At 42.5% G+C, this 27,719-nt stretch overlaps 1 protein-coding gene across 4 annotated transcripts in view; it reads right to left on the bottom strand.

The window, feature by feature from the left end:
• Positions 1-1,467: 1,467 nt before the first annotated feature.
• phf2 (PHD finger protein 2) overlaps positions 1,468-27,719 on the bottom strand; it is a 103,325-nt gene continuing 77,073 nt past the window's right edge. For 3 of the 4 annotated variants that reach the window (XM_061689120.1, XM_061689122.1, XM_061689123.1), the window contains 10 exons: positions 26,533-26,649; positions 25,646-25,755; positions 20,080-20,267; positions 16,711-16,778; positions 12,759-12,937; positions 11,277-11,581; positions 10,738-10,833; positions 10,546-10,655; positions 10,166-10,472; positions 1,468-5,104 (listed from right to left, as the gene is read on the bottom strand). In XM_061689120.1, coding sequence (XP_061545104.1) covers positions 5,016-5,104; positions 10,166-10,472; positions 10,546-10,655; positions 10,738-10,833; positions 11,277-11,581; positions 12,759-12,937; positions 16,711-16,778; positions 20,080-20,267; positions 25,646-25,755; positions 26,533-26,649 — 1,569 coding nt within the window. In that variant the 3' untranslated portion in view covers positions 1,468-5,015. The remainder of the gene's footprint in view (positions 5,105-10,165; positions 10,473-10,545; positions 10,656-10,737; positions 10,834-11,276; positions 11,582-12,758; positions 12,938-16,710; positions 16,779-20,079; positions 20,268-25,645; positions 25,756-26,532; positions 26,650-27,719) is intronic. The other variant, XM_061689121.1, reaches the window with a different exon arrangement.

Genomic DNA, 27,719 nt, shown 5'->3' with positions numbered 1-27,719 from the left:
TATTGTTACGCTAAATGTCGTTCTTGGAATGTACACCTTATTTAGCTGTCACATTTATTGTTGATTTATGTTGTCCATTTTTTTTGGAATGAAACCATTACTTTAGGTAGTGTGTGAAAGAAAGACCTTTTGGTCAATTCCTCTACCAGAGCTTGCCCAACCGGGTGTTAACTGTTAAAAGATAACAACTAACTACACATTAGCAATAATGGTGTGGGACACTCGGACCTAATAAATAATCATAAAGTCCTTAGCCTTATGTTGTAACTTCTTTTATCACATGTTCCTGGAGTCAAGCAGTAAATTGCACATACAGACCCTTTCCAAAAAATAAGAATATCATGGAAAAGTTTCTTTTATTTCCATAATTCCATTCGAAAAGTTTAACTTTCATAGATTATAGCTGAAGGGCCCACAATTTAAACAATTTCAAGGATTTATTTGTTGATTTGTACATAATTTGGGTTTCCACCGCATGAAACCCAAAAAAATCAGGAATTCCCAAAATTAGAATACTGTGACGAAATCACCATTTTCTTCTCAGTCTTTGGAGAAAAGAAAAGAGAAACAAATGAGGGTCTCATTAAGTCAAGCAAAATATGGTACTTTCAAAACGATATGTTAATCTTCAATACTTGGTTGGGAATCCCTTCGCTTTATTCACAGCCTGGATGCGCCGTGGCGTTCATTGCCTGGGAGTTACGGAAGCCCAGACTTCCTTGATGCTTACTGTCAGTTCTTCTTTGTTTTGGGGTCTGGTGCCCCTCATTTTCCTCTTGATAATACCCCATAGATTCTCAATGGGGTTTAGATCCAGCGAGTTGGCCGGCCCGTCGAGCACTGTGATGGCATGGGCATCAAACCAGGTTGTGGTGCTTCTGGCGGTATGGACAGAGGCCAGGTCCTGCTGGCAGATAAAATCTGCATCTTCATACAGATCCTCAGCAGAAGGAATCATGAAGTCCTCTAAAACATTCTGGTAGACCGTTGCGGTGACCTTGGATTTAAGAAAAGCAGAGTTTACCAACACCTGCACTGGACATTGCACCCAAATCCTGACTGACTGTGGATATTTGACACCGGACCTCAGGCAGCTTGGGTTCTGTTCTTCACCCGCCTTCCTCCAAACCCTCAGGCCTTGATTCCCGAATGACAGGCACACTTTACTTTCACCGGAAAAGAGGACCTCGGACCACCGGCCAACAGTCCAGTCTTTCTTCTCCTTGGCCCAGTTGAGACTCTTCCTACGTTGGCTCAGGCTCATAAGTGGCTCGACCCGAGGAAGCCGACAGTTGTAGTAGCCCATCTCCCGGAGGCGACTGAATGTGGTGGTTTTTGAAGCTGTGACTCTTTCTGGATCCCTGCTAGATTCTTGAATCGTCTCTGTACAGAAAATGGCTGGATGGATGATAATCCGCAGAAGCCCACGGTCATCTCTTTTGCGCTCCTGCCAACTTTCGTCCTTCCGCTAGACTTTCCATTGATATGCTTGGACACAGCACTCTGTGAACAGCCAGCCTCCTTAGCTATGAACGTTTGTGGCTTAGCCATCCAATGGCGGGTACAAATGATGCTCTTCTAGCCAGTTGTCAAGTCTTCAGTCTTCCCCAAAATGAACCAACTGAGACAATTGAACCAAACAAGCTATTTAATGAAACCTGGGGTCAGCCCGTGCAGGAGCTTTGAGTTTAGTCGATGATTAATGTGTGACACTCAGTTTCAAATATTTATGGCTTGTAAAATTTGGGCGGATTTCTTCACAGTATTCTAACTTTTTGAATTCCTGATTTTGTGGGTTTTATGAGCTGGAAGCCCAAATTATGTACAAATAAACACCTGAAATTGTTTAAATTGTGGCCCCTGACTCTATACCCTATGAAAGTTTCACTTTTTGAATGGAAATATGGAAAGAAATCAACATTTCCATGATATTCTATTTTTTTTGGAATGGGTCTGCATAGCTATGGAAAGAGAAAGCTACTAAGTGTTGGTTTATCAGCGCTTCAATCAAAGTAGCAAGTCAAGTTGTAGCCTTTTAACATATTGTCAAGTCGAAAGTCATCAAGTTCATGACTCGAGTCCAAGTCATGTGACTGGAGTCCACACCTCTGACGTAGTGTTATTTTCTTTGTACACATCAGACAAGCAAAAAAAAAAAAAAAGTTCAAGAAAAACCCATAACCGTCACAAGAATTTTCTCAGAAGCATTGTGGCTTGTCAATATACTCGTACATTTCAGCAAATTCCAGTCTCCAAGTTATTTCAGTGATTATGGTTTTGAATTTTTTAACAAATGTGTATGAAAAATTTAGGCTGTGCCCTGTGTTCAAGGAAAAGAACACGTTACCTACTGTCAGGTCTGGGGCTGCTTTGCTAAAAGTGGCACAGGGCGTCTCCAACCTACAGTACCGCGAAAAAATATTGGCCCCCTTCTCAAATTCTTATGGGCGGGGGGTGGAATTGAAAAAAAAGTCCCCTTCAGGCTAATTTAAGCAGTGTTGACTGACTTGTTAAGGAGAACGCTGGCAACTTCAGTTTCAAGATGGCAGACTGTCATGGTGCTCCCCTACTGGGTCACCACTCATGTATAGATAAATCTAAAATTCTTCGCTTACGAGAATGCACCAGATTATTAGCAGAGGTCATAATAAACCAATGATAACGCAATTTTGGCCAGTAATCAACTGAAAATGCAATACAATGTCCCTTTAATAAATAAAATCACCATTTAGAAAGTCTTTTGTGTTTACTTGGGTTATCTTTGCCTGATATTTACACATTTGATGATCTTAAAGTGGGGAAACTATGCAATAATATATGAATTTGAGAAGTGGGCTAATACTTTTTCACAGCGCTGTATATTGGGTGAAAAGAAATCTCAAGGCAAGCAAGGCATTCCGGAGAGGAAGGTACTGCCCAGTGTCAGAAAGCTCGGTCGCAGGTCACGGGTCTCACGTCGGGATAAAGAAAGACACAAACTAAGAAGAGAAAAAAAAGCCAAATGGACTGTTCTGAAAACAGGGCTGCGAATTGGAAAAAGTCAAATCAGCACCCCGTATTGACAGAAAAAAACGGAATATTTGAAATCTTTTTCAGATTTTTTCAGATGACTTTTCAGATGTCACACAGCCATAAGTATTCAGATCCTTTTGTGACACTCATATATTTAACTCGGGTGCTGTCCATTTCTTCTGACCATCCTTGAGATGGTTCTCCACCTTCACTGGAGTCCAGCTGTGTTGGATTATACTGACTGGACTTGATGAGGAAAGCCACACCCCTGTCTATAGAAGACCTTACAGCTCACAGTGCAAAAGAGAATCATGAGGTCAGAGGAACTGCCTGGAGAGCTCAGAGACAGAATTGTGGCAAGGCACAGATCTGGCCAAGGTTACCAAAAAAATCTCTGCTGCACTTAAGGTTCCTAAGAGCACAAGCACAGTGGCCTCCAGAATCCTTAAATGGAAGACGTTTGGGACGACCGGAACCCTTCCTAGAGCTTTATGGCAGAGTGGCCCGACGGAAGCCTCTCCTCAGTGCAAGACACATGAAAGCCTGCATGGAGTTTGCTAAAAAAAAACACCTGACGGACTCCAAGATGGTGAGAAATAAGATTCTCTGGTCTGATGAGACCAAGATAGAACTTTTTGGCCTTAATTCTAAGCGCTATGTGCGGAGAAAACCAGGCACTGCTCATCACCTGTCCAATGCAGTCCCGACAGGGAAGCATGGTGGCGGCAGCATCGTGCTGTGGGGGTGATTTTCAGCTGCAGGGACAGGACGACGGGTTGCAATCGAAGGAAAGATGAATGCGCCCAAGCACAGACCCAAACCTTCTCCAGAACACAAACCTTCTCCAGAGTGCTCTGGACCTCAGACCGCAAACTTAATGTCAAAACGTGGTAGCATACAATGAATTTAAATGTGCAGAAAGAAGAAAGATCGCACCGATAAAATATAAATGGAGAATGCGTTACATTTTGCCTGCCGTGATACGGTCTTCATTGCTGTAAATATGACGGTCATGATTACAGACGAGTACTACGTTAACGCCCACAGAACGTTTTTGTGTGCAAATTTAGACGATTCACAGAAATGATTTCTCTCCGAGGAAAATCCGCAGAATCCCGCACTTTTCACAGTCCTGCGAAGAGCGCTAATATACTGCAATTCTCCCAATGTAAATACTATCCAGAGAAGGCATGCTTCAAACCCGAGAAGGCCAAATATGTGTCGAGACGTACTATTCTCATTGACAGTCACAGAAATCATCGGTTAATTTTCAGTAAATTTGTATCTGTTATTTCTTTTGTCACTTTCAAGTTATTTTTGTGATTATTGTGTGTGTGTGTTTTTTTATTTTTTATTTCATGAGCAGAGATGTACCAACAAGTTTGTCTCGCTGTGTCGTCCTACCTTTCCCAATGGCTTAGCTAAATATGCTGTTGCTACCCACATTCACTTTTTCATTTCTTAAAACCCTAGTTTCTAGTGACTCAGTACAAAAAAAATAAACATTGACTCCGCTAATGATTTGGAAACTTACTTATTAACAAAACAGTAATTGCTCAGGATGACTTAAACCAGAGCCTCGTCCGGAAGGTAACAAATTGAGGTCATTTTGCTCTTTCTCAATTCGGTGTGGCAAATTGTTGTTCCAATTCCCAAACCCAGGGACACATGCAATTGAATACATGCAATGGAAAATTTCGGAAATCTTGGAACGCCTGCAATGCACTTCTGCTTCATGTTTTAGCAACCCCTGAAAACTGATGTTGTAAAGTGAGACGTTTTATTAAAAATATTTATAGTAGGTATGTACACTTTAATATCTCAAAGTTATAAAGTATGAGGAGAGGCAGTAATGTATGTGCGATGTTAGTTTCGAAATTGAAAAATCAGTGACTTCTTCTTTCCCCCTTCTCATCTTTTTTTGTCGCTGTTAACTTTAATCATGAAAAACAAGAGGGTGGGACCCAGTTCAAGAACATCCCAGTCCTGCAGTTCGCTGCATGCTACAGGAGGAGTTTTCCATTTCGATGGATCTTTAAAATCTTCCCAAGTCTCTGTTTTGCTGTTGCCATGCCTTTCTTTAGCCGCTTAGCTGTAAAGAGAGCAAGATGAGACAATCGATAAGACAACTTTCCCAGTGTACATGTGCATTGCTTCTGTGAAACGTGCAGTGTTAAATCACCAGCGATAACCCAAAATATCAATGTCATGTCCTATCAGAAACTGTAACCAGAGTTTGTATTTATTTTCATGTCAGTGGGGGAAAAAAATATGAAAAATATCAATAACTAAAATAACTACGCGTCTATGGTGTTACGGGTCAATTTCGACCCATACATGTTTACACATCAAGCAAAGGCAAAAAAAAGTATTTTTTTCCAGCAATAGAATTTGAATATAAACTGAAAAGCAGAACAGGTCATGACACAAAATATAGATTTGCGTGGTCAAAGCAATGGATCAAGCAAATCAAACAAATAGAAATCAGCTACTATTTCCAAAACTAATAAAAAGCTAAATCAGAGTCAAAGCTTTCGTGTGCAAGAACAAGAAGGTGCTTGTGTGTGTGTCGACTTGGAGGCAAGTGGAGCCCTGCCCTTCTCCTGGACGATTTCAGCAGGCAACTCAGGTTTTCCTTTTCTTCACTGCTCCCACCGTGCCCCACAAGTTGTCAACAAATTGTCACAAGTCATGTTGTGACCCTGCGGTGCAGCGCTCATATGGAGGACCACGCGTTTTCCTTGATTTTTGCTCGCAGCCTTGTCTGCGTAAATCTGGAGATTCCAGGCATAGCTGCTTTTTCGCATCACAGGCTGCCCAGACTTTGACGCTTACTGGGTATTTATTGCCAGAAGGGGCATTTTCCTCGGGAAGGGAGACGTGTCCATGCATCCCGTAGACTATCGGTGGCCAAGAAGAAGAACACCAATGAAACCATCCAGGTATTCCTCATCAATGTCTTTCCACATGTCGCCGTGGACCTTTTCTCCCTTCGAGGTTCGTCATAGTAATGATGATTCTTTTGAGTGATAATGGCAAAAATAGCTCAAAACGTTGAGGTCTTGATGTCGCTGACTCTTGTCACAGCAAACCTTGGGATTCCAGGGGTCATCTTGATGACATCTGCAGCAGCTGCCCCGCCGTGTACATCGTGAGGTACTGAGCCCCAAAGGATCTTTCCATTTTAGGACTTGAGTCTTTCAGCAGGAGCAGCTTCAGCACCAGCGACCTTCTCGTGCGACTCATCACGTGTGTCTGTGCTGTGTCTTCTGGATGATACTCCACATTGTCTTCCTCCTCAGAAACCTGCTCATCTGAAACCCTATGCTGCTCTGTGTCCTCTCCCTCATTGACACCCAAAATGCGATCCTGAACTTGGCTCACTGTAAATCTTCTTCTCATTTTTGCATGCTGCAATTTGTAAACGTTCCCTCTGCAAGTCAAATGAGTGAATTTACATGACATGCCCGTCTTTGTTTTGGTTTTGGGAAAACCACGCAAAATCAGAAAACCCTCAAGCTCCCATAAATAGGAGACGAGCTGGCTGTCAGTGTGTCAGCCGACAGTGCACTTATGAATTTCAGTTTTGGCTCTAAGTATTGCTTTATAATCATATTATTATAACTGGGTCGAAACACAAAGGTCATAATTTGAACCAGAGCATTTGTAAAATTAAGTGAAAATATTTTTTTTATTTTGTAGAAATAGACAAAGTTCCTGACAAAAGTCAAAAAGCCTGGATGCAATTAACAAATGTATGTGATTCTTTTCTGCATTTAAAATGTAAAACGCAAGAGGGAGGAAGGTTAAACCTTCAAGCGCTTGTGGTGCCCACTGAACACGATGATTTCGTTGTGTTTTCCCGAATCTTTAAAAGCACACAGATGAGCTCAAAGTCAGAATCATGAAAATCAGTTAGGCATCTCACAATTTGCAGCATTGAGGTAAAAAAGAAAACGTGTAAAAATGTACGAGCATGTGTAGAAAGAAGCCCAGAACTAATACATTTGCCCCTTTTAAAATGTACCGTCATTTCCGGGCTGTAAACTGCAGCTAAATATGAGCTGATCGCACATAATTTGGCCTCCCATTTTGACGCAGCGGTCTGTAGGCCGCATGGTGTACACAATGAAACGTGACATATTTACACAGGCGCTTGTGTTTATTCACAAATTTAACACAGACTGTGCCCGTCACATGGCATACAGTAGCCCAATTTAACAAAAGCTTGTGCCTGTAACACGGCATGACCTAGCCTACCACAAAAGCCACTGAGTGCTACCTTCATCCTTTTGCTCCAGCACACTGAAACCACTGAAGTGATCTTCTTTGGTGTTGGAGTAGAACAGACTCACAAGTGTTTTCTCAGCCCCGTTTTCACTTGCACTTTCACTTTCGTCTCGAGGCAAATTCGCCCGGCGCTTGTTCCATCTCCCTCAACGCGCAGCAGTCGAAGCCTTTAGAAAGCCGTCGCTGATTTACGCTGTTCCACGCTGTCGGGATCCACTTGACCAAAAGTTCCTCTTCACATTCGGACAGTTTGCGCATGTGAATGATTCCTCGCCACTTGTCATCCAAGCCTGCCACCCAACACTGAGTGCCACAAGAAATGCGCAATTCACAGAGATGTCAAGTGGCTGCAAATACTTCATTGCGCTCCCGGAAGTCACAGCTGGAACCGAATTTGTCCCCTCAGATTCCGTGATATGGTCCCTTATGGTGTCCAAAACGAGCAATGCCTTGTTTATGTGAGCGAATCCTCCCGTTCGCTTGCCTTAGCACTCTGTCAGCCATTCCTTTATTAGGCTTTTCACTATGCACCCTCTCTCCTTGACTTTCCCAAAGATTCCTTGTGGGAGTCTTTCTTTTGGCATCGTCATCCGTTTAAAAATCACCGTTGGCGGAAGCTTTCGTCCCGATGCCATGCAGCTCAGAACACAAGTAAGTGCGTTCTTTCACGGCCGGTTGTTTTCAGCGTGACGGACGATTTGTCTTGTTTTTCTTGTTTACAGCATGAATGAGAGACAGGTCCCAACATCCATATTGATGCTGCCGCGTGGGCCAATGGAATACTCGGCTGAGTGAATTTGTGGAAGTTTATAATTTTATTCCTCGTAGTCGGGACGGCGTTGCTGGCACAAAGTCGTACATGCCATGATGGTCAAACCTTTTCGTTGCAGAAATCTGAGACACCGCGATGGTCCACCTGTAAAATCTTCAATCATCTTCTCAGTGGCGATTGTTTTGGCTTTCAGTCGAATCTGCACGACGGAGAAACTCTGTGCGTTGACCCAGTCTTCGAGTTTGTTTTCTGTTTCGGGCCATGTGTTTTTCTGCCCTCTGAAAGCTTTTGTCGTCTTTGCATCGCGTCACTTCTTCACACTGCTGTCTCCGACGTCTTATAATCGATTCATTAATCCCGAGGTTCTGTGCGACAGCTCTCATTTCCTTTTTCGATAGCCAAGGCAAATCGCCTTCAACTTGACTTCAACCGGTCTTTAAGATCGGAAATCGGTCCGTTGTCAGCAAAAGAGTATCGGATCGGACTTGAACTAAACTCTCGGCTTTTTCCAATCTTATTCGAGCAGTCCGTACCATGCTCTCCTCCAGCACTTCTAGCCAGAAGCGCCTGGACGGCATGCAGAGCCGACGTGATCACAACAGGTTGCAAAGATGCTGACATAGCAGCAAGACGTCAGAGTGAACGTTGTTTGCTTAAAGTCGTTTATGGCCACTTCAGTTGAAATTCAATCTAAAACACAGACTTTTGGTCTTTTTCTTGGGTTTTGGTTCAGAAAAACCGCTCAAAGCTAACACACAATGAATGCGAAACACCATTGACGAGCTCACGGACATTTCTCTCCAAATAATGAATGTTGCTACACAAACACTGCATAAACAAAGGGGAATATAACAATACTCTCAGGCATATATTCAAAAGCTCTGTGAAAAACAAGTTGTATTTAAAAAAATGATATCGTGACTTCTACTTTCTTTGTTACTGCAAGTGTGTATCTCATTGTGTGCACCATTCTGCCGCTCAGAGGCCAAGACGTGCACAACAGGGATGCACATTACATTACTGCCACACATGGAGAAACCAAATGCTGTTCCCACCATGTACTGACAGCAAAGAATTACTGAAATAACTGAATTGAACTTGAAGACTTATTTTGCACATTAAAAGTATCCTATTGATTTATTATTTAGAGGTTATTTTCCATGGGTTTCTCATTTATTTTTTTATTTAATCTATTCAAATGTAGAATATGTTTAAGTTAAGCAGTGGTTATGCTGCAATTCAAATATATATATATATTTTTATATATATTTGTTCTTATTGGTTTTATTGAAGTTATTTTTCAGGATTTTCCCATCAATGTTTTATTTATTTTACACAATCGTAGTACCATCCTATGTTGAAAGTTTTATGTAACCCATTGGATAATCATAAATGGGTCCGTTTTTCCTCATACCTACTGATTATTGTTTTCTATTTCAGTAATATCACTAGCTCAAGCCTTTTCTACATTCCATACGACAAAATAAGTATGCATGATTCTTGCTGATATCGGATCGGACCGATAACGGTATCGCACAAAACCCAACGCCGCAAAATATATATATATATATATATATATATATATATATATATATATATATATATACACACACACACACACACACACTCACATACATACATGCATACATATATAGGTGGTGGCACAGCTCAGAGGTGGCGGGTTCAAATCCAGCCTTCCCATGTGGGGTTTTCATGCTCTCCCCGTGCCGTCGTGGTACTCTGGTTTCCTCCCACAGTCCGAAAACATGCATGGTAGCTTAACTGAAGACCCTAAATTGCCCGTAGGTGTGAATGCGAGCGCGAATGGTTGTTCGTTGAAATGTGCCCTGTGATTTGCTGGCGACCAGGATGTACCCTGCCTCCCGCCCAAAGTCAGTGGGGCTATGCTCCAGCAAGTGAGGATAAGCGGTTTAGAGAATGGATGGATGGATGGATGGATGGATGGATACACTGTACATAGCGCCTCCCCAGAGAAAACTGCTTTTTGGACCTCGAAATAATTTTGGATCATCATCTAGGCAAGCAGGCTGTGAATAGGTATGCAATGTACATTCTTTCAAGGACACTCACTTTTAGCATCTGCAGAAACGCCACGATCCCCTCTTGTCATAGAGTTACTATTGGTGCCAGTTGAGTTGCTGTTCGGAGAAGACACGGATGGTCTTCTTTGGCTGAGGAACACCCCTGGTGCCATGGGCTGCGGCCCTCCTTGCAACTTGACGGTTTCGCTGTTCAACTCATGGTCTGTGAGGCTTCCATCTTGGGAGTCCAGATTGTGATCTGACGAGCTACTATCCTGAGAGATTTGTAGTGGCTCCTCTATCGCTGTTTTTTTCTTGTTGATGATTTTCTTCTTCTTAGTTTTTTGTTGCTCCTCCTGTTGACATTGTTTTACCGGTTACTCGATTTGATGAGAATTTGAAATATGAATTGCCCCTGAATTTACACACCTGATGAGAGAGCTTTGCTGCAGCAGCAGCCAGGCCTGTTTCTATGGAGGCTACACGTGCTCCTTCTCTTGCAGGCCTTTCCTGTCGAGGAACCGAGGGTCCTACACGAGCTGCAAGAAGACGAAAAGAAAGACTTTTCAACTGCAAAACAAATCGAATGCGAGTCGAAAGTTATGAACCAACTGTAATAACCCGTAGGGCTGTATGGAATGTCGTCGCTGTTTTTCCGTTTTTTCGATCTGGATTTGAAAACGGGATTATCCTCCTCAGACTCCAACGACGGATAAACTGAGGAAAAATGCAACATCCTGTGTTAGAATCATTAGATACAATATTCAAACAATAAATTCACTTTGACTTTTGTAAATTAGAGCATAACTTTCTGCTTTGTGGTGGATGCTCCGGTGGTAGAAGGAAGACGTTCTAACAGTGATTCAAATGCAGTTTCACTGACATACGGTAGCTGCTCCAGTTTTCATATTTGTGATGTGCATTGAGTGTCGTTGCAATGAACAGTTCAACTTATTATGCATTAAAAAAAAAAAGCCCGTTCTGTTCTGTTCTGTTCTGAAAATAAGCTTCAACATTGTAAACATTGAATTTTGTGCGTTTTTGATTCGCGAAAAAGAAAATACGAGTCACTGCCAAAACATTTGGCCACAGCTGCCCATGTTCATGAGCATCAGACGAAATGAAAAAAAAGAAAGGTATGTGTTCATTTTGTTCCTCACCATAATCTGAGTCTTTAAAGCATGCATCCATGTGATCCTGGTCATCATAATAATGGCTCTCAATACTGCTGCTCTTGCGGGCTTTCTTCAAGAGGCATTTAGTGAACTGCCTGCTGTTGCTGCTGCGACCATTGCCAACTCCTCTGCTGGCCTTCTTACTGGCTAGCGAGCTGTGCATGTGCCAGATGTTCTTTGACTGACTATTGCTGCTCCACGATTGTTGCAAGTTGTCTGACGACGACAGGTTAGCCATGGACAGCATGCCCTGAATGGCCTCCTGTGTGCTGGGAGATGCGGGTGGCTGACTGTAAGCATGTCCATAGAAATACACAACAACACGGCCATTACAGAACAGGCAAAACTCTGGCAGGGGTGAGAAACTGTGACAAATATGGGAAAAAGTCTTTGAATTCCATGCAAATACCACAACTTTTGTCACTGAGCAGTTATAACTTTGCATCATCCATCCATTTTCTGTACCGCTTCTCCTCACTAGGGTCGCAGGCGTGCTGGAGCCTATCCCAGCTATCTTTGGGCGAGAGGCGGGGTACACCCCGAACTGGTCGCCAGCCAAACGCCGGGCACATCGAAACAAACAACCATTCACACTCACATTCGCACATACGAGCAATTTAGAGTCTTCAATCAACCTCGCATGCATGTTTTTGGGATGTGGGAGGAAAGCGGAGTGCCCGGAGAAAACCCACGCAGGCGCGGGGAGAACATGGAGGACTGTGAGTAACATGTGCTAACCAGTCGGCCAACCGTGCTGCAATTTTGCATCATGTAAACTGTGCAATCTGTAGTAATAATAATAATAATGAGCAACAATAATAATAACTCGAGCTGCGAGCATCTATTAAGGGCCCTCGCACCCATGGGCAAAGTTGGGTTCCTGGCACAATGCGGACCCATTGAATAGAAATGCGCACCACGCTTCTCAGAGGAGAGTCGCGTAAAACCGTCTATCATTTTCATTCACAGTGATGTGCGGCACAACACAACAGGAGCGCTCCCGCTTATTATTATTAATTATGAAATGGGGCGGCACGGTGACCGACTGGTTAGAGCGTCTGCCTCACAGTCCTGAGGACCGGGGTTCAATCCCCGGCCCCGCCCTAAACCTCCCACATCCCAAAAGCATGCATGGTAGGTTAATTGACGACTCTAAATCGCTCGTAGGTGTGAATGTGAGTGCGGATGGTTGCTTGTTTGCATGTGCCCTGCGATGGGCTGGCAACCGGTTCAGGGCGTACCCCGCCTCCTGCCCGATGACAGCCGGGATAGGCTCCGGCACGCCCGCGACCCTTGTGGCTCAGAAAATGGATGGATGGGTTATGAAACGGTCTGGTACAGCTTCAGTTGTCCGGAAAGTGCTATATAAAGTGCAGTTGAAAATTCTGATTCCACTCCGGAGTAAAAGGTGCACGGGTATACAAAGACAGCAAGTGAAGCAGCAGAAAGCAACGGAGGTCTGCCCACCTGTTGGTGCTGTAGTCAATTCCGCCCACTTGCTTGCTGGCCTGCAGCAAGTCAAGAATACCTGCCGCACTGCCACTTTTTTTATTCATTATTGTGTTGAAGTTGCGACATTTCCCCTCGGGCTTGGCGTCTGTGTCTATATGGAGAGTTTCTTCATCTGAAGAATCAGCACTCTGATTCTAGAAAAAAAAAGAAACCAAATACCATCAATTGTAAGAAGCAGGTAAGAGTGATTACAAAAAACAGTAGGGACGCACAATTAGTTTTTTTCAAGCCGATACCGACACCTTTCTGCTTCTCGAGACCGATACTGATACGATAACATATTCGTCTTCCTTTATTTAGAGTTAACTGTAGAGTTTGTGCACAGCTGGAGGAAAGACATACTCCAAAGATTTGTCCTAACCAGGCCCTAGCCAATGTGGCGCCCCGCCCATGAGCTTACAAACAAGTCTTCTAGTTTTGAACATTGCTGTTAATTTATAAAGTAACATGCCAAAAAGGAAAAATAGAACATGCTCTTGCCTTTGATGTCTCAAATTGTGTAACACCCTTGGTAGACTGCCTGAAGGACATTAAAGCTTGGATGGCTCTCAAACTTTCAACATTTTCATACAAGACAGACAGACGTTATCGTGTTCGGTCCCAGTGGTACCCCTGATGCCCCTCCTGACTTGGGTTGTCTTGCTCCGAATCTTAAACACTCTTCGATTTGGTGGGAAAAATGTACTCCGATTTGAAAATGGACCAACAGATCATTTCTGCCATAAAGTCCAGTTTCTTCCAATCGAGAATTGTATCCCAAGTCAAGCCTTTTCTTCCTTTGAATGACTTAGAGTGGGTTCTTCATGCTTTTAGCTCTCTCGCTTGACTATCGCAATGCCCTATACGTTGTCGTCAGCCTCGCTCGCTTACTCCTGGTGCAAAAATGCTGCTGCTCGACTTTTAACAAAATCACGCAGGCGAGAGCGCATCTCGCCTGTGTTTGCGTCCGCTCCCCTGGCTGCCAATACACTTTCAAATGTTATCGTTTGATTTTAAAGCGCCGAATGGGCCGGCTCCGTCCGACCTCTCTGAACCTTTACACCCTTCTACTCCAACAGGGTCTCTGCGGTCTGCCGACAGAGATCTCCTTGTCATCCCGAGAGCGTGGTTGAAACGCCGGGGAGACGCTTTCGTTGCCCCCAAACTCTGGGAGGACCTACCCCTGCAGGTTAGAGGAGTTGCCACACTCCCTATATTGAAATCCCGTTTAAAAACCCATCTGTTCTCCCTGGCTTTCTCAGACCCTGGGTGAGAGTTGCTAGTGTGTGGTGTTATTTTATGATTTTGTTTTGGCAAACAGTGTTTTTATGTCCTACATTTGTTTTTTATTATTGGCGTGATATTTTATACATTTCTAGTTGATATCGTCGTATGTGCAGCACTTTGGTCAACTCCGTTGTTGTTGTGAAATGTTAAACACCTCACGGTTCAAACCAAAAGCAGCAACAATTTGACCTCTCTTTGTCCGATTTTCCCCGTTTTTTCTTCTTCCGGTGTTCTGGACAGTTTGAGCCTTGATGACATGTTTCCAGTTCTCTAGGGTCACATCAATAAATTTACCCTCAGCAGAGGAAGGAGTATTTGCTATCATCATTGGTAGTAATATTCATTGGACATTTCTTGAAATTTGAATTTATGTTCTCCATATCAAAAGTTAGTCGTCAAGTTATTGCAAATGTGTGCAGCTTCCCCACTTGAAAGAAATTGATTCAGTGACGATTTCATCTGGATTTTACTCAATGATCAACAAACATTTTCCCTTTGTCTCATTATATTGGAGCATCCAGTCGTTTGGCTAAGAAGTTTCATTCATTACATTTGTCTTAGCAATGAGGTGCTTTCAGTGCGTTGGCATCTACATTTGAATTGTATTTAGGATTTTGAGAAATATCTACAAAAATAACAAGAGAATGTGTTATTGTGAGGAAGTGTACATTGTAAGAGAGAAACATCATACCGGTACACAAATTTGCAATTTCTATAACATCAAGCTCCAGCCTTAGATTGATTGATTTTTCAGTTTTCTCCATAACAAATGAGGCTGTCACTGTTGATTTAACTGAAATAATGAATGTATTTAACATGTTCTTTTTACCCTTTAATACTGTAACAAACTGTTGTGTGTGTTTATTGTTGTGTGTTGCAGTCGTGAGAGCAAGAAGCGTTCTGTTGTACTTAATTCTGACCATGGTCAAATCATTTCAACCCTGCCCCTAAACTTCGAGCCTTACTGCCTTTCCACCTGTTCTCCTGGACACACAATATATCAACCTTTCTCCTCATCATCATGTCGGCCAACTCCCGAGATTTTCCTGTCACAGTCCCAACATTCAAAGTCCCCACATTCAGTTCTAGACTCTGTGCTTTCCTCTTCTCTTTCTGCCGAAGAACCCGCTTTCCACCTCTTCTTGTTTTTTCGATTTCGACCCACAGTAGCCGAATTTCCTCCGGCGCCCTGCAGGTTGACGTCGCCGGTGGCGGACGTGGTTAACCCGGCCCACTTCCGCTCCAGTGTGGAATTCTTTGGATGTACGCTCATATTTGTTTGGCAAAGTTTTAAGCCGGACGCCCTTCCCTTTGCATTTGTCCAGGGTGGGACCGGCCTACAGTTTGCACTGGCTTGTGCCCCCCATAGGGCTGCATTCGGTTGCAGAAAATACAGTACTTATTGAATCTTGTTTTGGCATGATTATGGCCGACAGTAATCATTTGTTTTGAAATAAAGAGTTGGTTGATAACTTGCTGCTCGTCCTGGTTTCTTTTTGCAAGCTAACGCAATGCTACAATCGAATTACTCCGGCACTGTGACATGATCAAACACATGCATCCTGATGTGCGCCACCAAGCCACAAAGTGAAATTGAGCCTTTGTTGAAAACCAACGCAAATAACGGAGGGTTAGCAAAACAGTGGGAAAGTCTTGGGACGAAGCAGATTTATATACCCTCAGTGATCGATAAAAGTCGTATTTTTCATGACTTCAAATCCTCACCTGTGCATGGATTTCTTGATGCCCGGCCTGCCTGCTCTTCAAATTGGTCCCGTTTCTGACCAACGAGCATACGGTCCGTGATACAGACAGTACCTGTGTATGTTCCCGGCCGCAAGTGGGTACGTAACGTCCTTACCGCCTTCCTATTGGTTATCTTGTCAACTCCTCTCGCTTCTTCAAACAAGATTGGGCAGCTGCGGCTCAGTAGGTAGAGCGGGTCGTCCGGTGACCCAAGGGTCATTGTTTCGAATCCCGGCTCCGACTGTCTGCGTGTCGAAGTGTCCTCGGGCAAGACACTGAACCTTAATTTACTCCCAGTGGGCCTGGCAGCGCCTTGCATGGCAGCAGTCGCCCATTGGTGTGTGTGAGTGGGTGAATGTGAGGCTTTGTAAAGCGCTTTGGGCACTGTGATGCAAGGGTAGATAAAAGCGCTATAGAAGTGCAGTCCAGTTACCATTTATCAAAAGTAGTTCTGACTGGATCTCGTGATTGGCAGACGTTTTCGTCTCAATTTTATTCGTCGACGAACATCTCAGTACAGTTTCTCATCGGCTTAGTCTGCGCAAATGATTTTTTTACGGCGTCACCGTCTCGTTTTATACGGGGAAAAAAGGTCGTTGACGATGACGAACATTTTTTAACACTGGTGGGGACAACAGGTTCATCTTATTGTGTCAAATAGTACCTTATTGTGTCACCAATTACACTAGTTTGTTTGGAAGAGGTGTTAAAACAGCCACTGAAAAAACAGATCAGACTTATGGCTCTTCTTATGGTATTGACCTTTCATTATTCAACAGAAAATAATATGGAACACTTTTTTTTTTTTAATCTAACACCTCAGGTATTTTCTTCACCACCTCCAACATGCTACATGGTATCAGATTTCCAGATCCGATCGCATGTCAATACATACCTTCGACACCAAGGGCTTGGTCTTTGTTTTTTTGGTTGGCTGAATTGGTTCTCTGACTTCTGACAAAACTGCAAAACAATAATTTGAATTATGTAACAGATATATATAATATTTGTTTTCAATGGTGTGTTTATACTCAATCATATCTAAACAGTCATTGGGTTGATTGTTTGTGACATTTAACGACATTGCCATCAATCTACCCAGTAACCTGATTTAGTATCATTTAAGGCAGGGGTGTCAAACATACGGCCCGCGGGGCAAAACCGGCCTGCTAGGGCGGGGGGGGGGGGGTCAAACAAATTTTTATCGCGGGCTACATCATAGTTATGGTTTCCTTCTGAGGGCCGTTATGAGTGTGAATCCATATAAATTTATGTCTCTTTTTACATATAAACAACAAATAAGTTTTGAAATCAGAAGGCATTAAAAAAAATTTTTTTTCAAATATTACTCAATTTTAATAAGGGAGATTTGTAATAAAAAATGCTTGCAATATCGCTGCGTTGTTAAAAGTGAAGACAATTTCAGTTTTTCAATTCAATTTGTATATTTTAGCAAGAAACATATAGTCGGTGCAAGTGATTTGCTTTTGCGGGCCACATAAAATGATGTGGCAGGCCGGATTTGGCACCCGGGCCTTGAGTTTGATACCTGCGTGCTTGGGTATACAATCCGGAAATTTTGAAGTGAAAAAGTACATGGGACGTGGTGGTGGGGACTAAGGATAATTTTGAGAATCATGCTATTGTAGACTTATGCTCATGTAGAAAATGGAGTGGTAATAATTCCTAGGTCTTCATGAGTTGATTTAATTTCAAAGTGCAACACTATATTTTTCAGTTCCAAATACCTGTGACTTAAAGTTTAGTGTCTTAGAATACAATCACTGTGATCAGTTACTATGCACACATGTGGATGACAAACTAAAGCAAAAGGTTCTCAAGAAATCTGCTCTCTCTTTTCTGCTCTCTCGAAAATAATGTAAAAAAAAATTATCAAATCAAGACTTTCCTAATGTACTTGTTCTGTTTTGCATTAAATTAACGGGAAAAACCTTATTGGTTTATTATGATGTTAAGTACGGTATGATTTTAGTGATCCAGCACCTTTGACATCAAATTAGGCCCCTAAACTACAATGAGTTTGACACCCCTGATTTAAGGCCTTAAATCCAAATGTAATTTTGTATAGGCCAAACTCCTTGCTGCTTCAGCAAAAACTTTAAAAAAAACAATATTATCTAACTGAACAGAAATAAACTAGTGTGTTGATTTCAAATCAAATTTTGTTTTGTTGACATTGGTAAAGCAACAGGGTTACCATAATTACTCATGTATAATAACACAATACATACTGTCGGTATAGGAAAAGTAAAAAAAAAAATCCTTCACAATGAAATGAGGTATACTGGTTAATACATTTTTGGGAAAATCATATAAATTAGTTGTATTTCTGTCACTTGGCAATTTAACATTTTAAGTAAGAACCTGCCCCTCCACCATATCGTTGGCACGTACCACAAACTTGCAGAACCCATTGACAACTAGGCAGGTCATCATTTTCGATGCCATTTTCAAAATAATAATAAAAATAGTTAACACACAACAACAGGAGGCGGAGGAAGTGGGGGGACGTACATAAGGTCTATTAAAATTAACATTATTATAAATATCATTAACTGAGATGACACAGCATTCTTAACAACTAGTATTTACGACAACGCTAGGCCTGCTGGGAAATCCTTAGACGGTGTTGCTGTAATAAAACAATCACAACTACTCTGCTAAATACACGACTGACCTCCATCTTGATAAATTACATGTTTACATGGATAAAAAACAAGTTCCAAGTTCTGTAATTTCTCATGTATAATATGCACCCATGTATAATGCGCACCCTCAAAGTTGACCTCAAAATTGTGCAAAACCCTTCTATGTATAACGAATTTTTACAATGTATTATTTTGCTTCTACCTGTATGATCAAAATGAGTATTATCTGTATTTTGTTGTTGTTTTCAAATAATTATACTGAATTTAAGCACTTTATTTGAGCACGTAATACTTTATTTTTATTTACTTGCTCTTATTTTTAAATTAACATTAATATTTAGTAAGTGAGAAAACACAGTAGTGCTCATATGTTTGATTACTCAGGCAGAATTTGTCAGATGGCTACAATTCTTTAAAGAAAACATGAAGGGCCAGGCGAAACACATTTAATTTTATTTTCATGGGATTCAAATTAAACTCTCAAGCATTTCAGAAAAGGATAATCATTAAACAAAACATAACCATAAAGAATTTAATGATGGTTGTTGTATATTTAAAAAAAAAAACAATATTTCACAAATTCTGCCAGTGCATGTAAACTATGAGCACAACTGTACATACATCCAGTCATACGTACCCCTGTCACATTGGAATTAAAGTGTAGGCTACACCTTTTTCAAAACCTCTAGGTGGTGGTGGTATATTGGAATGAAAGTGTACACCTTTCTCATAACCTCTAGGTGGCGGTGGCATATTGGATTGAAAATGTACAGCTTTTTCATAACCTCTAGGTGGTGGCAGACATTTATAAAATGTGAAAGTTTTTTTCTATTTTCCCCTACATAATGCGCACTATTGACTTTTGACAATTATAGGGGAAATATTGCGCATTATACAAGAGAAATTAAGGTAGTTAAAAACATCGCCGCCGCAAAACAGCTCTGATAGCAAGCCACCATGATTTGACCATAACCTCACGCGCAGTGTCGGAGGATTTCCCAGCAGGCCTAGCATCCTTGTAAATTGTTAAGAATGTTGTGTTATGTCAGTTACTGTTAATTACAATAATGTTAATGTGAACAGACCTTATGTGTGTTTATCCCCCCTCTGTATCTACGTATTTATTTATTTTTATTATTTTCCACCAGGAGTGAAAGTGGCATCGAGACCAATCACATGCCAAGTTGTCACAGCATTGTGCAAGTATTTGTTCTTAATGACACGCTGCAAGGGCTAGTACTTACTGAAAGCTGCAGTGTCAAAACGATAACACTGCACAATATTTATACACTGCCACAATATTGAACACATTATGTAGGAATAAATAAATCTCAGTAGTATTAATATAATTTAGAAATTTAAATAAAGAGTGGATAATCACCAACCTTTTGCAGCATATGAACATATGAATGGATAGAAAGTCTTGGTGCACATTGTACATGGGTAGAAGACTTGATTTCTGGGGTCGACTTTGAGGGGGTGCACGACTTACTCGAGAACGTATTATACACGAGAAATGACGGTAATATGTTATTTTCAGGTTTTCAAATAAGTGGTCAAATATTCAGTTATTCAGCGGCCACTGGAATACTCACAACAGTACTCACAGGAAAGGTCTCTCTTTAGGGTGTTCTTTTTTCGTCTAATGGGGAATTCATCAATCTTCAGTTCTCCCTCATCCGAGACGTATTCGTATTCATCTCTCACTGGCTTGGGTTTGTCTTCTTTTAGGTTTTGCATCCCAAAAATACTTGTGTCAGTCTGGGTTTTCGGTGTCTTTGAACTAAATAGGAAACAACAGGATAAAAGAGAGCTGATTAGCTCGGCACTTGAATTGGCTGAAACTCTTTTCCACGTTCGAAGCCCCCCAAAGAAATGTTGTAATAGTTGTTATAGCATGTTAAAATTAGGGGTGCTCCGATCAAGGTTTTATGTTGCCGATTCCCATACCGACCATCCGTGAGTGAAATCTGCCAATGACGACCAATACCGATCACATGGATTAGCTGTAGTTTATTTATGATGAGTGCTATTGGCAATAGGATCCGAAAAAAAGGAATCATAAAATCACCTTAATTTAGACAAAAACTTTTAATTTACTTTTTCAAGAGAATCAATGCAAAATCCTTGCTGGCACAATGCAGAAACTATCCATCCATCCATTTTCTGAGCTGCTTCTCCTCACTAGGGTCGCCAGCATGCTGGAGCCTATCCCAGCTATCATCGGGCAGGAGGCGGGGTACACCCTGAACTGGTTGCCAACCAATCACAGGGCACATACAAACAAACAACCATTCGCACTCACATTCACACTTATGGCAATTTAGAGACTTCAATTAACCTACCATGCATGTTTTTGAGATGTGGGAGGAAACCGGAGTGCCCGGAGAAAACCCATGCAGGCACGGGGAGAATCAGAATCAGAATCATCTTTATTTGCCAAGTATGTCCAAAAAACACACAAGGAATTTGTCATGCAAACTCCACACAGGCGGGGCCGGGGATTGAACCCCGGTCCTCAGAACTGTGAGGCAGATGCTCTAACCAGTCTTCCACCGTGCCCCCAATGCAGAAACTATTCAGTCAAAAAGATAACAGAAAAAATTAAATATACCAGCTTTTAGGAACACAATCTGTAACAGATTGAAATAATCAGGATTTTCAAAAGGCTAAATAGTCCAAAAAGTCTAATAAATGAAATGCCACACAAACATTGCCTCGATCACAAAATGTCAAGTGAAAACAAACAAAAATAAAAGCTGTCAAATGCAGGCTTTAGTCAAATAAACTATTCAATAAGTTTCTAAATTGAAAACAATAAGTTTCAAAACTTGGTCACCCGAGCATGATCGCTTTCTTGTCTTTCAGAATATGCCACGTTTCGAACATTCTGATAAATGTAACTGCTACGGCAGTGTGGGAGCCAGAAAAAAACTGGGCATGCAGAACAGCTTTGTCCATCCATTTACTTCCGCTTATCCAAGGATGGGATGCGGTGGCAGCAGCTCAAGCAGGGAAGCCCAGACTTCCCTCGCCCCAGCCACTTTGTCCAGCTCTTCTGGGGTGATCCCGAGGCATTCCCAGACCAGCCAAGAGATGTGGTCTCTGCAGCGTGTCCTGGGTCGTCCCCAAGGCCTCCTCCCGGTGGGATATGTCCAGAAGACCTCACAAGGGAGGTGTCCAGGGGCATCCTAACCAGATGCCCGACCCATCTCATCCGCCTTCTCTCAATGCAGAGGAGCAGGGGCTCGACTCTGAGCCCCTCTCGGATAACCAAGCTTCTCACTCTCTCTCTAAGAGAGAGCCCGGACACCCTGCGGAGGAAACTCATTTCGGCCGGCTTGTATCCGCGATGTTGTTCTTTCGGTCACGACCCACACTTCATGACCATCGGTGAGGGTGAAAAAAGGAGCTCAACTGGGAAATCGCGAGCTTCACCTTTCGGCTCAGCTCCCTCTTCACCACGGCAGACTGAAACAGAGTCCGCATTACGGCAGACGATGCACCAAACTGCCTGTCGATCTCCAGCTCCATTCTTCCCTCACTCGTCAACAAGACCCCGAGATACTTGAACTCCTCCACTTCAGGAACACTTCTCCGAGAGTGCACTCCATGCTTTTCCGACTGAGGACCATGGACTCAGATTTCATCCCAGCTCCTTCACAGTCGGCTGTGAACCACTCACTCCAGCGAGAATTAAAGATCAAGGCTTGATGAAGCCATCAGAACCACATCTTCTGCAAAAAGCAGGGACGTAATACTGATGTCACCAGACCAGACCCCCTACACACCTTGGTGTGCCTAGAAATTCTGTCCATTAAGATAATGAACAGAATTGGCGAAATAGGGCAGTCTTGGAAGAGTCCAAACCTCACTGAAAATTAATCCGATTTACTGCCAGCAATGTAGACCAAGCTCTGAAAACGGCCGTACAGGGACCGAACAGGCCTTATCAAGGGGTCCGGTATTCCATGCTCCCAAAGCACCCCCCTTCTTAAAAAGGTGGACCACCACCCCGGTCTGCCAATTCAGAGGCACTGTGCATGTGCATGCAATGTTGCGGAGGCGTGTCAACCAGGAAAGCCCCACAACATCCAGAGCCTACAGGAATTCCGCGCGGATCTCATCCACCCCCGGGTCCCTGTCCCTGAGGAGCTTTTTAAACCACCTAGGTGAGCTCAATATAGACGTTCGGGGATCGCTGCCATGACAGCCACCCATCACCTAGGTGAGCTTTATATAGACGTTCGGGGATCGCTGCCATGACAGCCACACATCACCTTATGGCCACAGCTCCAGTCAGACGTCTCAACAATGGAGGAGTGGAACATGGTCCACTTAGACTCCGTGTCCTCCGCCTCCACCAGGATGGGGGCAAAGTTCTGCCGGAGGTGGGAGTTGAAGCTCCTTCTGACAGGGGACTGCCAGATGTTCCCAACATACCCTCACGATACGCTTGGGTCTCGGGCCAGGCAATTGTATTGATTCTGTGATATATATCAATATTTTATTTCCTCACAAAGTATCGATTTTACAGCTGCAAGTATCGATACATTAGACCCCATTCAAATCCCCCGTGTTTCCCTGTTCCTTTGCAGGAGGCGCGATTAGGTCAGCCAGCCGCTCAGTGTCGCTGTAGAGCTTTTCGAGAAAGTTACCCGCCTAGTTATAGGCGCCAAAGTCTCTCTCTTCCTATATTAGAGCTAAGAAATTCTGGAGAATGGCGGCGGGAATAAATTCAGCACCTTCATGCTTTAAAGCAGATGTGTGGGAGCATTTCGGTTTTATAAAGAAGAAGGCGAGCAATGATTTAGATAAGAGTTTGGCGGTATGCAAACTGTGTCACGCAAACGTGCAATACTCTGGAAATATCACCAACCTACGAGCGCACCTAAAACGCCACCACCCGAGCAAGGTAATGCTAACTGAGGAGCCCAAGAAGCAACGGCATGACCCAAAACAACCCACACTGGACAGCGATGGCGGTTGTGGTTCTCTCGATACACGAACGACTGCACCTCAACACATCCGGCTGTCAAACTCCTGTTTACAGACAACACCACAGTCATCGGCCTCATCAAAGACGGTGACAAGTCTGCCTATTGACAGGAAGTGGAGTGGCTGGAGCTTTGGTGCGGCCGACACAATCTGGAGCCGAAACTGTAGAGACTGTAGAGATGATTGTGAACTTCAGGAGGCATTCTAGCCACAGCTGCCCCTCACGCTATCCAACTGCCCTGTGTCAACCGTTGAGACCTTTAAGTTCCTGGGAATTACAGTGTGTCAGGACCTGAAGTGGGAGACCAACATCAACTCCATCCTCAAAAAGACCCAGCAGAGGATGTACTTCCTCCGAGTTCTGAGGAACCACGGCCTGGCACAGGAGCTGTTCGGGCAGTTCTACAGAGCAGTCATCCAATCAGTCCTGTGTTCATCCATCACAGTCTGGTTTGGTGCTGCCACAAAAAAAGGACAAACTCCGACTGCAACAGACAATCAAAACTGCAGAAAACATTGTCGGTACCACCCTACCAACCTTTGAGGACTTGGACGCTGCCAAAACGAAGACAAGAGCAGACGAAATCCTCTTGGACCCTCCACATCCTTTGTCACCACCTGTTCCAGCTCCTTCCCTCAGGTAGGTGCTATCGAACAATGCAAACTAAAACTATCAGACATTACAGCTTCTTCCCTCTTGCCATTAACTTTTTAAACAGTTACAATTCCATTGTAACATGCTGCCGATTTTGCCTTGAGATTGTTGTCACATCTCTGTCGGGCCCATTATACATTATTCGTGCACTCACTGGAGTAGTCTCGCCAAGCTGCACTATTTGCATGTCTGTTGTTGACCGATACTGGCCACTCATGTGCTTGAGAAGTATCTGCACCATTTGCACAATTGACACTGTTTCAGATTATCGCACTAATAGTCACTTTAAACTGCTTAAATTTCTTGAAGTCTCTGCGCATTTGCGCAATGGTCACTGTACCAGACTATTGCTCGGTTAGTCATTTCAAACAGCTCTAAATTGCTAGAGGACTCTGCATGATTTGCACAATTGTCTAAAAAATAATAATAATTGTTTCGGCATTACCACATTACTGGTAAACTTTCATTGCTCAGTGACTCTCCGTTTTTATGTCGCCGAAGTATTTTCTGTCAAATGGCTGCCTTGTGTGTTTTTGACATAATTGGCAGATAAAGATGATTCTTATTCTGATCCGTCAGTATTTCTATATTTTAGTGCATTAGTTGAAGCAGAACACGTTATTGTGTACACCTGAAGTGTGTCCCTTCAATAATGCTGCGGCTCTCCCTCCTCCACCCAAGTGTAATCTGCTGCAACATACATGCGTTTGTCACATTCTGAAGACAGATACAAATAAATGCAGGCGTGCCATTGTTTCCCGTGACCTCATTAATAGTTATCATACAAGAAGTATTTAACACTCTGGGCTATTCCGTGTGTGTTGTTTGATGCGGCATAATTTACCGTAACATCGGTCCTAATCTTACAAGCATGTCCAACCAGGTCCCTCTGCTGATCACTTATATTACAGTGGAGTGACTACATTGCGATGTTACTATTGCGCATATGTGCATTGTGATGACAATGCTCAAATGATATATTGTGAAGCCCTAATTCAGTTTTTCCAAAACATTATAAAAGCCGTCAATAGTCACACCACGCCATTCTTGCTGCCACTGGCTACCTGAGCTTTAGAAATTGAAGATACTTCTGATTGTTTTTAAAACACGAAACGGTCAGGCTCTTGGAACTATAAGTCTGACCGCTGTCTGAGATCGCCAGGTGGGACTTTACTCACATCTGTGGAACTCTGCCGTAGGACCTCAAAGACCGGGCACATCAGTGCCTTCTTTTAAATTTCTTCTGAATGCACCATTTTATCATCTGATTTTGTTCATTGTTTATTTTACTGCTTTGTTGAAATATGCATGTCTTTATTTTAGTTTTTTATTGTTTTACTTTAAATTCTTGTTTTTGTTTGGAATTTAAAGCACTTTGTTGCTTGTTTTGAAGACGTATTATTATTTTGATGACTATGATTATGATGATTATTATTATTCAATATGGGTAGAACTCTAATTGAATCTCTAAAGACATTGAATTTCAAACGTAGCCATTCTGCACATACCCCAGGAATTTCTTGTGAGCTAGTGTAAAGCTGATTTTATTGCCTAAAACTGACGTCCTGTCAAATTTGCAGTCCTCTTCCATTTTTAGCAGGGAGTCTGGTTTACTATTCTGGAAAGAAAAAAGAGAAATAATGTCACATAAGCATGTAAACAATATTGACAGGAAACAAAAATATTTTTTTAGGCTAGAAATACGTAGTTCATACTGGAATTAAATAAACTAGAGTACAATGGTAGTAGCAACATCAACTACTGCACGCTAATACAGTACTTTATGTCAATGTTTATTGCTAGTTTGCCGCAGCTTAGTTAGACAACAAATGTCCACAAGTTGATTGTTCATAAAGCATACAGACCTGAGTATGTATGCAAATTCGTTTGTCAGTCGTTTTTTGTTGTTGTTGTCAAATATACTGTGTAAAATAGTCTTTGACGCCAAAATAATCGCTATTCCAAAAGATAAAAATGTTCCCTAATGGATCAAATTGCAGATTAATCAGTCCAGTGGCCCTCAAACTTGGGTCCCCAGACATGCATCGGTACTGGGACCACCGTACCAAGAAAACAAACAAACTAAACCAATTACTCCTCCGTACTTAGCTTTGCAATACCTCTTGTCAAAAGTCTCCAACATAAAATTACTGCTTTTCCAGCGTATGAATAGACACCATGTCTTTAGCAATGTTCAGTGCAATTGACTCGTGATTCCTGTGAAGCAGAAAGAAAACTACCACTTTCAGAAACGCTAAATGCAGCAGGAACTTTGCATTGTTTGCACAGTTTATCGGTAAACTGTTGCATCTCTTCAAGCAAGGACATCAGTCCCGAGTTTTGAAATTTGTACTATTGTAAACTTCATTGTTAAAAATGTCCAAAAATGTCTCACCTTGTACTTCCATCTTGCTTCAGTCTTGTTTTTATGCTGCTCTCTATTTTCAAACTTTTCCACATTGTTTTGCTTCAACGTTTCCTTTTCTGATATCGTCACAATATTCCTCACACCCTGCAAAAAAATGAAAGTATTACTTGCGATATAATATCTCTTGTAGATAAATGATATGCAAAGGTATGCATCCATCCATCCATTTTCCATAGCACTTATCCTCACTAGGGTCGCGAGCGAGCTGGAGCCTATCCCAGCTGACTCTGGGTGAGAGGTGGGATACACCCCGAACTGGTCGCCAGCTAATCTCAGGGCACATATGAACAAACAACCATTCACACTCACATTCACACCTACGGGCAATTTAGAGTTTTCAATGGATGTTTTGGGGATATGGGTGGAAACCGGAGTACCCAAAGAAAAACCATGCAGGCACGCGGGGAACATGCAAACTCCACAAAGGCGAGGCTGGATTTGAGCCCGGGTCCTCAGAACTGTGAGGCAGATCTGCTAAACATTGTGCCGCTGAGATGCAAAACTATTCCCACAAAAATGTTCATCTCTGACAAACAACAGTTCCTGGACATTATCTTTATAAAAGCAGAAGTATTTCAGACAACTTTTATATTGGAGTCCATGGACATATGCTGTTGACACACATGGACAAAAAACACAAATTATTGAAATAACTGACGGTGATGAATAAAAATGTAATGAGAATAAACTCAAGCAAGGCTTTTTTTGTGGTCCAAAACAAACTACGGAAACTGGCCTCGAGAAAAATAATGGAACTCTTAACTAATATTTTGTTTTACAAACCTTAAAGGGAATCATGGAAATCAAACCTTTCTTTTTGTACCTCTCCATTAACGTTCTACACCTGTCGGAAGGCTTTATGGCCCATTGCTCCAGCTTCTCAAGTGCCTTCTCCAGACTGCATGTCTGGAGAAGGCAACATCTGTCTCCAGATCCTTCCGCAAATGTTCAATAGGATTTACATCAAGAAGAAAGCAACATCAGATTAGTCCAATATTGTGTTCTGACCGTTCTTGCTTTTTTTTTTTTATGTGATTTTTGTTTTTGCCTTGGCACGGTGGTCGACTTGTTAGCACATCTGCCTCACAGTTCTAAGGACCTGGGTTCCAATCCGGCCTCGCCTGTGTGGAGTTTGCATGTTCTCCCCGTGCCTG

The sequence above is a fragment of the Phycodurus eques genome, chromosome 10 (genome assembly GCF_024500275.1).
Source record: "Phycodurus eques isolate BA_2022a chromosome 10, UOR_Pequ_1.1, whole genome shotgun sequence".
Taxonomy (NCBI): Eukaryota; Metazoa; Chordata; class Actinopteri; order Syngnathiformes; family Syngnathidae; genus Phycodurus; species Phycodurus eques.
The sequence above is the reverse complement of the archived record's forward strand: the minus strand, read 5'-3'. Positions and strand labels throughout refer to the sequence as shown.